Below are 12,292 nucleotides of genomic sequence, written 5' to 3' on the forward strand. Positions count from 1 at the left end.
ATGGAACACTTCTGGCCCTAAGCATTTCAGATAAGGGATACTCAACCTGTTTGTGTGTATTTGAGTGGATGGTTTGCAAACAGCACAACCAAATCAGACAAATGCAAAACCTATTGAATCTGTAACTGCAATTCAGGATGAGAGCTATTTTTTTTTAAATCTGTTTTTTTAAGAACTGGTATTCATATTTCAAGACCTGTACAAATCATGGATTGAAAGCAGGAGTATAGAAGACACTTCCATCAAGTTGGCTGTTTGGATGATATTTCGACCATGGAAATATTTCTTTGGTAAAACTGGAGTTTACTGTGGATTCAGGCAGCCCCCTTCCCCATGGTAGAAAAATACCAAGAAGAGAGAGGGTTTTTTTTGTGAAAAGTCAGGAAGAACTGGTGTTTAGAGAAACAATCTAAGCACAGGATTTCCATTGACTTTTTTAATTTTCAGGGCCCTCCTCTAGGTGGAATCCTGTGTATAGTTTGCGCGCGCGCGCACACACACACACACACACACATATGTCAAATGATTTAAATGAGCTTTAACTGTGGAATTTTTGAAAGATTTATTAAGACTGCAGTTTTATCCTTATTTACCAAGGAGTTATCCTTACTGACTCATCAGAACTTAATTTGAAATAGGCAGATTTGGATTGCATTTATGGAGGTTTGGCATGATTTACCATTAACAACCTTCTGTTATTTTCAGAGGGGAATCCTGGAGCTTGAAAGATACTTTGTAAAGTCAGGTACAGTTTTATTACAAGAAACAATTAAGTGTTTTTTATTCTGTTTTAATTTGGCAAGCCATCATAGATGTGGACAGACCAAAGGACTTTTTCAGCAAGGTGTATACAGTCACCAGGACTTGAGTGTTTAATCCATTCAGACAACTGTGAATGGCACAACCAGCTGTTTGGCAGAAATAGTTCCTTTCCTGAATAACTAATCACCACTATTACTGATTTTCACACTTGATTACATGTGTGTAGATTCATCAAATAGCATTATATGTGAGGACCCAACTAGAGATATGGGTGGTAAGTCACCTACATGGATAAGATTGAAAGTACCTAATATTCTAGGCATTTTTTTAAAACAAAAATCTGTCATTGTCCATGGTGGAAAGGGGGGGGGGGGGGGGGAAGCATGTGGATCAGAAATTGCTGATAGTTATTATATGGGATTTGTAGTAAATTAATATCCCAGTCCTCAAAATATGCAGTTATGACCTGAAGAATTCCTTTATTTCTGGCAATAGATAAACTTTGATTGTCAGATTTTGTAGTCTGAAATGCCAAAGAAATTTATCCTTACATTCACATTCCTTCCTTGACGGCTCCTGTTTAAATTGCTTTGGTAGTTCTTGAGATGCTTCAGAGACCTGCATGATTTCTGTGGACTGCTAATCTGGATTTGAATTATCTTCTGTGATGTATGAGTTTTGAGGCCTAATACCCTAAAGGCACCAGGTGCCATAGGCTATATTTGTGAGGAGGGAACTGGCAAAACCACCTCTGAGTCTTCCTTGCCTAAGAAAACCCTATGAAATTCCTAGGGGTCATCATAGGTTTCCTGGTCACTTGAAGGCACACATGCACACATGAATTTTGTATGACTTCTATGAGCAGAATAAAGAGAGATTTTATGGCATAAAAGATGGCATAAAAATGTGGAGTCCATTAAGTATAATATTTGGGTAACCTTAAAAATTGTATTGTTTTATAATTTAGGCTTCAGTTGCTTTACTTGTATTGCCAGAATTATTAGAATTAAAATATATAAACAATTTTAATGCTATTTATTAATAGTGCCCTAATGTTCTCTGGCTGGTTAGCAATAAAAGTGTAGAAGTAGTTAGAATGGAATTGATTGTTTGGATTCTTGCTCTCTAATCTGGTACATGCATCTTTTGTAGAAAATGTCTGCAGTCTGCAATTCTCTCCTTGAAGACATTGAAGATATTGTGTCAGCACAAGATCCAAAGCCACATGACCGGCAGTTTGGGAGACAAAGCATTGTTCCCAAAGTGCGAAAACGCCATTCACAAAAAAATGTAGACATGGATGAAGATCCCCCAAGTGACAGGTGTGTTTTATCTTTTAAAAGATGTTGCTCGGGCAAGTCGAAAGGTAGAAGCCAAGCAAGTTTTGAAACCTATTTAAAATTTTAAAAAATTAAGTCTTGTCCCATCTGTGATCTTTTCTCTTCTTATCGTTTTGTCACTGTTAGATTGAAGAACTGTTGCAGGGTTTTTCAGTAATATTTCTATTTGAACAATGCATACAAACAATGAAGAAATGATATGTTATTACAGTTTTTCTCTCATAGGTTATTTTTAAGCTTTCACTGTTATTTACTGGTTGTCACCTACTGTGGCCAAAAGTTTCTTATGAGATGAAATTAATATTCTTACATCTTTTTTTCACAGTGTTATTCCAGGTGTACAAAAAATTTGGATACGCACATGGGGATGTTCTCATAATAGCTCAGATGGAGAGTATATGGCTGGACAGCTGGCTGCTTATGGATACAAAATTACAGGTAATGAACTTAACACATTTGGTTTATTTATTAGTATTGAGCCATATATAGAAATTTCAAAATGCTGTTCTATTTTTAATTTATTTAGGCATGTTACAGACCGCCCAATATGGGTGGTCTGCCGGCACCGTCATTTGCTGCGCCGAGGCCAAACCGCGCGACTCCTCGGCGCAGCAAAAAAGAAGCCGAAAAAGCGGCTTATTTTAGCGCCATGGAAATGGTGCCGCAAGTGGCCAATGCCGCACTCACGGTGTCACTTCCACCATGCGACGTGCAGACACTAGGCATCCGCAACGCCAAGATGGCGGCGCCCGTGTAGAACGGGCACCGCCATTTTGTACGTGCTCTGCGTGTACTAGGGTTAGGGGCCTTAGTATAATTTCAGGATTGTTTATCCTTTCAGAATGCATATCATTCAAAGGAAGCCTACAAGCAGCATCATTAAGCTTGCCCTGATAAGGTAACAATAAAATATTGCAAGGTACATGTGAAGTGAGAAACTGGGAAAGCCTGGGTAGAGACAGCCAACCACAGGTTGTGGAATGTTATGAAAGGTGGCGGGAAGGATTCTCTGTAAAAGAATGAGTTAGGACAGTCAGAACTGGAGAGTGAAGACCAGTTAGAAAGAGAGAAATTAATAAAATCTAAATAGAGTTTTTGGAGCTAAGAATGTGGAAAGAGTTCAGGAATTTATTTTAACCCATTTTTATATGGTCAATCTTTACTGGTTTAATTTTCTACAACTGTGTCTGACTTTTTTCATTTAAGAAGTAAAAGGCCCAAGTATCCAGGGAGGGATGTTGAGGGCAAATGGGCAAGGTCAGTGATAAGAGCCCAAGAGTTGGAACTGCAGGGCCAGCTTGGATATACAGTATGTAGGTTCAATTACAGTATGCATCAGGATTCTTTTCACAGGGCACTTGAGATGGTAGATGGCTCTATGTGGGGGTGGAAACCAGTCCAGCTTGTGCAGGCTGTGATGTAGCCTTTGCTTGTCCCTTTTCTTTTTTCTTGGATCTTTGATAAGCTGCAGTATACACAGTCTCTGCAGGCAATTAGAACTCCTTAATTTGCAGATGTATCTTTAGTACGAAGGGTTTATTGTGAGCACTTCTTATTGAAAGAAAGACTGGAGGGTTTTCTGTTTGCTATGGTTGCATGTTGTTCAAGGAAACTTCACCTTCATTGCCTACCAAGAAAAGGCAGATTGAGGGATCTTCAATATGTACATTACACAAACTAGCACACATTAGCACATCATATTTCTGCTATACTCTGTATACTGACTGAGTCCTGGAAATCTTGTTGAGCCCCCAGCAGTCTACATGATTGAAATTTCTTTTCATAGTGAAACAGAAATGCTTTTAAAATGAAAACTGAAGCGACCAGCTTTTCTTATTGTTCAGTAAATAATGCAGTTAAGGCACCGAACTGTGTGTTATGTGCTGAGTCAAAAGTGAATAATTTGAGGAGTCAAAATACAATATGGCTCAAGACCTTGTTAATGAAGGCATAAATGAAGCATTTTTAATCTGCTAGAATGGAATTCTTCACCTTATGTGGCTCACCAGCCAGTCTCTTGTGAAGAAACAGTATTTGGTGATTGTGCTATACCTATCCCTTCAGGAACGTTTTCATCTAAGAAAGCACCTTATGATATCTCAATGTGATATCTCATTCATAGTAATAGTGATGGCATTTTATGTTATAGACTACAGTGGTACCCTCCATATTTGCTGGGGTTTAGGGCACAGAAACCCTGTGAAAATGGAAAAAAAATGCAAATAAGAAAACATTTCTTTTTAACCTGAAAGAACATGCCTGTAGGAATTTCTAGGTCCTGCAGGGCAACTCTATGGTCTACTGGGAGTTGACTTATAGATACCTAGAGAAGTGTTCTCCCTAGGAATCTCTAGGCCCCCTGACACAACTTTGCAGACGTTAACCACAGAGTTGTACTGGAGGACCTAGGCACATTTTGTTCAGAGGGGATTTGCCTTTCCTTTTCTCTGAAACCTTTTCTCTTTCTCTGGTTTTTGGTTTATCCTATTTTTATCTATCAGCATTTAGACATTATTGAACATACATCTCCTATCTGCTACACTGTTCAATATTTTTAGTTACATATATAATTGATAGAGTATTGTTAAATTGCGTTATGATATCAGGAAATTTGTATTTATAACAGTAGTGAGCAAAGAGTTCCCCATGGGTCACCAGTAGCCATTGGGGCACCAGAGTGTGGGCCCTGAAGCCCCCCAGAACCCCCAAAACCAGAAGCAACATCTCTTACTTCCTCTTTCTAGTTCAGGGTAGAATGTGGGGGCTTTGGTTATGTGTGGGTGATTAGCAATGGTTTTGAGCCCTTGTGAGGAGGAGTCTTTGGTGTCAATTGTGGACCACGAAGGGCATAAGTGAGCAAAAATTGACCATTTTCCCTTCCACAGTTAACCACCCCTGATTTACAGCATATATTTTGGAAATTAAAACTGACTCTTAACCAACATGAGGAAATAAATGTGAGAGTTGCAACTACTTTTTAATAACTGTTTGTAAAGATTAAATGTTAGCAAGCTGTAGATGGCAGTATTGGATAATTTGTTTTTGTGTTCTGTTTCATTGGTTGCATTTTGTATTTACAGCTAGCCCATTGTATTTTAAAAATAGCTGTTTCATACTCTAATTATTTTAAACATCTTGATTTCTTCTCTAAAGCTAAAATCTTACCTAATATCTTTTAATCCCCCCTCCCCCCCACATACATGAGATTTTTCTCTTCTTTGCTGTCATAGTTTGGAATTTTTTTACATGGATAATAATTATATTAGTTTTCAGGAACACTAAATTTCTCTTTGGTAAAATGTAGCTTGAGGTTATTTGTTGGGAAAGTAGATTTGGTTATCATAGGTGAGTTCCTTAATTATAAAATTAGGATTGAAATACATTTATCAATTTAAATTTAACATTCTTCTTAAGAAAATCCTATGATTTTGAGTACTGTACTAGGATTCAGAACTTTGAAATGACTGTTTAATCGGCAACTCATCTGTACATAGTGCTTTTTTAATCAAGATATTGTAAAGCCCTTAAGTAGTGTATAGTTGCGCTTCATTTAGCACAATGGTATTCTAGTTTTTTGAGCAGCAAAATGGCAAATAAAATTAATTGTAATTTTAACTTCACATATGGTAATTAAATTTAAATGCATGCTAAATGACCAGAAGAGAAATATTGGGGACATTGTTGATACTTCAACAAAAACATAGTGGGATTATTGAAAAAATTTCTAGCTAGTATAATAATGCTCTTATATAAATCCATCTTGCAGTCACATCTGGAAAATTGTATGCAAATCTGCTTCCCCCATCTCAAAAAAAGACACAGCTGAAGACGATGCAGGAAAAAGTACCCAAAGAGTTGGAGCATCTTTCTAACAAGGAAAGGGTGGAGGTTTTGGTCTGTTTAGCACAGAAAAGAGCAGGGTATGATCATATAATCTAAAGTTTTCAAAATTGTGTACAGTGCGGTGACAGGAGGTGAAGGATTTATTTTCTCTTCTAAAGTCTAGTCTGCACTACAGAAATAATGCAGTTTGACACCAGTTTAACTGCCATGACTCAATGCAATGGAAACCTTTGAATTGTAGTTTAATAATAATAATAATAATAATAATAATAATAATATTGTATCCCACCTCTCCCTGTATTGATCGAGGTGGCAAACAAGCACAATAAAATCAAAGATGAATATCAATAGATAAAAGCATAACAGGACATATTAGATCTCCCTGCCACCCTAAAATACCATTACAAAACAATTCCCAATAGAATGGTTAATAAAATAGATCGAGATCAAAGTCCGGTAGGTACAGCTAAACAAATGGAGAGTAAAAATTCTGAGGGGATCAGTTTGGGAAGGTCTGCCGGAAGAGATCTGTTTTTATTGCCTTCTTAAAGGCCTTCAATCATGTTATATGGTGGATCTCATCTGGCAAGTCATTCCAGTTTTTTGGAGCGGCAACAGAGAACATCCTCTGGGAAGTTGTCTTCAATCTAATTCTCTCCAAAGAACTGCAGTAGATTCTTCCCAGAGGACCTGAGAGTTTATTGTGGCACCAGAGCTCTCTGACAGAACAAGTTAATATCTCTCAAAACTACAACTCCCAGAATTCCACATCATTGAGCCATAGCAGTTAAAGCAGTGACAGACTGAATTATTTCTGCAGTACAGATTAGACCTAAGACTATTACTTCATTGATTTGGAGTAGATTCAGAACAATTGAAAAAGTCAGAAAATTATCACAAGGTATGGTGATGGACCCAGGCTTAAATGGCTTTAAAATGGGACTAGCCAGTATATTGAGGGGCAGGTCTATCCATTTGTATCAGCCATGATATCTAAATAGATATCATGATATGGTGGTTTAGAGTTTGGTTTTTTTTACTACATCTTGCGAGATCCATGTATTTATATGGTCTTGTGTTTGTTAGTCCCTCTTAGATTGACCTGTCTCATTTGTTATTTTTAAGGATAAAATGTGGAAAAGAGTCATGTGAGGGGGGGGGGAATCACGTTTCTTGCATGTTTTCAGTAGCTTCCATAGCCTGAGCCTGACAATGCTCATATTCAGTAGGTTATGTCTGTGCTAACTCACCAGTCTTCAATCCAAAACAAGTTAGACCCTAATAATTTAGTGTTGCCCTTATAGGAATGTTATGCTTCTAGAAAGTATAAGATGTCTGTGGCTGATCAGCCAGTAATTGGTTAGTGGGCATCACTTAAATATAAAAGCTGCAGGCTAGGCTTAGCCTCATGTCTTAAATCACCTTATTTTTGTCTTTTGGTATTTCTTCTTTCAGTTATGGATTCCTGCTCTATTGAGGCCTGTATTTTAGACTAGGATTAACTAAAACGTATTGCTTTTGTTTTTGCCTGTTTATATCTTTTCCAAATATTACTCTGGTTCTCTTACTACTTTTAATCCCATTTTCCTTTTTCTTTATAATAAGTCCAACTTCAGTTTTTTGGCTTAAGACTCTCATGTTTCTTAGACACTTAGGAGTGTCCTGTAAGACCTGTGAATCTCCTGTCCTGGGGTTGTTTTAGCGAAGAGGATACTGGCAGTCTACCAATGTAGACAGTTTTAAGGATATTGGAATATGCCATGGGATAAATCCTACTTGATGCTAATTCCAGTTTCAGAGGTAGGAAGAATCAGCCAGGAAAAAACAACCATATGACCTGAAACATGCATTAAGATTACCCCCCTCCCCCCAATATTTGACACTGCTTTTAATAATCTACCAATGGTAGTGTGTCTGTGATGAAATATAGTACCTGTATTACCAAATGTTGCTATTTAAGACAATGTGGTGACAGATGGAGTTTTCCAATGGATGGGTTTAGTTAATTAGGTTGTTCATATTTTCAGTGATCTTCAAAATTCACCTTTTAAATTTCTTATTGTAAAACTAGTGAATGCTAATACTTCTAAGAGATAAAGCTTTTGTTGTTGTTTTTGCTTGGGACAGTGCACATTCAGTTTAGCTTCTGAGAAACCTTTTCAAGGTTACAAGTGCCTTGCCAGAATTTTTGTGGTGGAGGATGTTTCAGGAATCATTTTTGATTTCAATAATTTTTAACTGGCCCACTTAAGATCTAGTAAGAATCGTTTATCCTCCCACCCAAAATCCAGAAGATAGGTTAGCTGAATGTTGTTCTTCATTGGGTGACTTTGATGAGTTGTCAAAGACTTCATGATTTGAGTTGCCAACATAGGATGAATGTAGTTCCAGCTTGTGCTCAGTGGCATGCTTGTGAATATTTTTGACATTTTTGTTCCACCACAATGAAGCATTATTTTGTATAAAAGCAGAGGGAGAGACTCTCACTGAGCAGAAGACACTGACATTTGTCTTGTACAGTATGTCAAATCCTTGGCACTGGAGTTTACTTACAGTGCACATCAACTTTGTCTTGGATGACTATAAATAGCTTTTTGACTTCATCTAGCCAAAAGTGAATTGCAGTTGATTGGTAAAAGGTACTGCAATATAAAGGAGTGAGGTTTTTTGGCTTGGTTTTTAATACAAGCCAGATCTCTTGGCTGCTCATGTATTTTTAAGACTTTCAGACCTTGAAAGTTCATTGGCTAGATTTCAGGGACAAGCCATGCTTTCTCATTTATTCTGAAATATGATTGTTTGCAGTACTAGAATCCTAAACTACACTTGGCTTTTAAAATATAGTTGCTTATTTATAGTGTGGGATCATCCTGTTCTGTACAGCTCTTGTTGAATTTACCTCTCCCCAAACTAGGAAAAAAGATATCAAGGCAGTTCATTCATATAGAGGACTGAATTTGTAGTATTTAGTCCTGTGAAAAAGTGAACTTCTCTTAGATTTCAGTCATTTACGGATCTTAATTGGTGTAGCTTGGGAGGAAATTAACTTGTTATCAGAATGTTTTATAATAGGTTGAGGCTCTTTAAGAGAGGTTATGGCAGTAGTCCTATGCGGATTTTGTCTTTTTTGAATATACAGTAATTTGTTACTTTTAATTAAACTGGCATGGAGATACTGTATATGCTCAACTATAAGTTCAGACATCTATGCCTCAAAATTGACCCTAAAATCCTGGTTTGACTTATATATGGGTCAGTACACTAATACTGCTTAAAGAGGTCCCAAAACAAGCACCGCTATGATGCCCCACCTGGAGGAAGGAATGTGTGAGTGAATGAAAGTGGTTCCCAATTCGATTTTAAAGTCTTCTCTTCCCATCAAAGAAATTACTATCTCTCTACTTAACATCCAGGGGTAGCTGTGTTGGCTATATAGCAAATCCAATATCAAAAATCAAAAATATCAAAAATCCACAAAACAGTAATACCTTTATTGGCCAACCAAAATGTACAGAATACATGTTGCAGGCTTTCAAAGCTCCATTGGCTTCTTACTTACCTGGCAAGGAAGACACTGTGATCTCAAAGTCCAGGAAATTTAACATATTTCCATTGAGACATATTGAACTGCAAAGGAAGTATCATTTTTTTTGTGTTGTAAATGGATGTCAAATTTTCTGGACTTTAAGGACTTTCATATGAGGCCAACTGTGCTGGCCAAATGGCCGTAATAAAGTTATTGTTATATGAGGCCAACACTGTTGAAAATTTGGTGGGAATAAACCATCACATTTATTTAACCCAGAAGGTTAAATTTGTTTTGAGTTAATTGGTTTAGAGCAACTGCATGTCTAACCTCTCTGTATGCCTCAGGTATTGGATTGCTGCATTTTTGAGCTGCTTCTAAGTGCTCAGTATGTCTCAAAGGTAACTTCTCCTGTAGACAGCACCACAGCATTTTGTTAGTTTACAAAGGCATGAATGGTGTCTATACTTCTGAGAAATTTTTTGGGTGCATATGAGATGACCTGTTATGAACCACAAAACTACCAATTTTGGGCCTTGCAACAGTATTGAATCCAAGCTACACACCATGTTTGCAATTGGGATGAACCATCTTTTTCTACCCTAATCTTACATGTAAAATCTTGTTGGTTTCAATGAGGGTTATATTGACACCTGTTTTAACAGTGATTAATGATGACTAGAATCTGATTTTATCCAGGCTGAATGTTAGCCAATTAAAGATTGGACTAAGTAATGTTGGGTATTGCTGATTGTCAACAAGGTGTTTAACCACTATTAAGGCTAATAGGATGCTAATAGGATAACTTGTGCATGATGTGTCATCTTAACTATGATTCAAGGGTCAAGAGCGTTAGCAGCTACTTTGTCCATTGTATGATCCAGCACAAAAATGCTATTTTCCACCAGGTGGCACTGTTTATGCTTACACTAGGTAGACTGTACAAGGGCTTCCATACATAGACTTCAGGAGAATAGTGGTACTGGGTTAAAATATTATTTTTATTATGTTTAGTTTTCAGTTTTGTCACCCTATATCAAATGAGAAATAAACTTGTAGCTCAAGAACGTGCTTTTTCATTACTGAGGTCAGTTTATATTTTCCAAAGTAATCCCTCTTATATGGCGATTAGCTCTCATTGAGGTTGTTGCAGTTATTCACAGAAAGGAATTCCATATCTTTGTCCTCTGTAACATCCAAATAGAAAGGTTTTTTTATTGCTTTATATCGTTTTTCATAAATAATAATTCTGTTTAGCAAAACCATATGATCAGATGAATTGTGTCACGTTACCATGTTCTCTCCATTTCAGTGGAACACAGATACTGTGATGAAACTATTATGAAAATCAAGACTGAAAACATATCTTGGATGAAACGGATTTTCTGGACCCATTTCAAACCGGCTTCCGGGCGGGCTATGGAGTTGAGACTGCCATGGTCGCCTTAGTTTATGATCTCCGTCTGGGCATGGACAGGGGAAGCGTGTCCCTGTTAGTGCTTTTGGACATCTCAGCAGCTTTCGATACCATCGACCATGGTATCCTTCTGGAACGCCTGGGGGAGTTAGGTGTTGGGGGCACTGCGCTCCAGTGGTTCCGTTCCTACCTCTCGGGTAGATTCCAGATGGTGCAGCTGGGGGACGTGTGCTCCGATAAGAGGGAACTTACATCTGGTGTCCCTCAAGGAGCTATTCTGCCCCCCATGCTATTCAACATTTACATGAAACCGCTGGGAGAGATCATCCGGAGACACGGGGCACGGTGTTATCAGTACGCTGATGACACCCAAATATGTTTCTCTGTGTCTCTGACTAGTGCCGCAACTAGGGATGGCATCTCTCCTCTAAATGCCTGCTTGGAGTCGGTAATGGGCTGGATGAGGGAAAACAAATTCAATGTGAATCCAGAGAAAACGGAAGTACTGGTGATAGGTTCCCCGGATCCGGGCGATGAGATCTGCCATCCAGTCCTGAATGGGGTCACGCTCCCCTTGAAGGACTCGGTGCGCAGCTTGGGAGTGCTCCTAGACTCTTCGCTCCAGTTGTCATCTCAGGTGGATGCGGTGATCAGGAGTGGTTGCTATCAGCTTCGGCTGATACACCAGCTGCGTCCCTACTTGGACCAGAGGGACCTTGAAACTGTTGTACATGCTCTGGTAACCTCTCGATTGGATTTCTGTAATGCGCTCTACATGGGGCAACCCTTGTACCAAACCCGGAAGCTACAGTTGGTGCAGACTATGGCAGCGAGACTGGTCGCTGGTGGTTCCAGGTCTGACCATATAACACCTATTTTGAAAGATCTTCACTGGCTGCCTATTTGCTTCCGGGCTCAATACAAGGTGTTGGTAATAATCTATAAAGCCCTAAATGGCTTGGGCCCAGGGTACTTGGAGGACTGCTTCTCCCTATATAATCCGCCCCGCACACTCAGGTCGACAGGGATGAAACTGTTGGAGGTCCCTACGACACGCTATGCGAGGACCTCACAGAAGGCATTTTCTGTCGTGGCCCCTAAATCTTAGAATAGTCTCCCGGATGAGCTCTGCTCCACCACATCTTTAGTTCTTTTTAAAAAGAACTTGAAGACATATTTCTTTTCCCAGGCCTTCCCACCGTGAAAAATCATTTTACCCCTACCCCTTTTATTGACGACCCTGGAACTGTGTATTTCGACTCCCCCTTTCATCTGGCCCTTTTGCTGCTATGATCTTTATGCTGTTTTTAATCTTGTTTTTAATTAATTTTACTGGAATGTTTTATATTACAATTGTACGCCGCTTTGATCATACAAGTTGGAAAAGCGGGTTACAAATAAATC

The 12,292-nt window shown here is 38.5% G+C and overlaps 1 protein-coding gene across 4 annotated transcripts in view; it reads left to right on the forward strand.

Annotated features, from left to right (window-relative positions):
• Positions 1 to 12,292, forward strand: part of CDKAL1 (CDK5 regulatory subunit associated protein 1 like 1) — a 332,139-nt gene that overhangs the window by 6,245 nt on the left and 313,602 nt on the right. For 2 of the 4 annotated variants that reach the window (XM_042462010.1, XM_042462009.1), the window contains exons 2-4: positions 706 to 745; positions 1,915 to 2,084; positions 2,428 to 2,540. In XM_042462010.1, coding sequence (XP_042317944.1) covers positions 1,918 to 2,084; positions 2,428 to 2,540 — 280 coding nt within the window. In that variant the 5' untranslated portion in view covers positions 706 to 745; positions 1,915 to 1,917. The remainder of the gene's footprint in view (positions 1 to 705; positions 746 to 1,914; positions 2,085 to 2,427; positions 2,541 to 12,292) is intronic. The other 2 variants (XM_042462008.1, XM_042462007.1) reach the window with 1 other exon arrangement.

The sequence above is a fragment of the Sceloporus undulatus genome, chromosome 4 (assembly GCF_019175285.1).
Source record: "Sceloporus undulatus isolate JIND9_A2432 ecotype Alabama chromosome 4, SceUnd_v1.1, whole genome shotgun sequence".
Lineage (NCBI taxonomy): Eukaryota > Metazoa > Chordata > Lepidosauria > Squamata > Phrynosomatidae > Sceloporus > Sceloporus undulatus.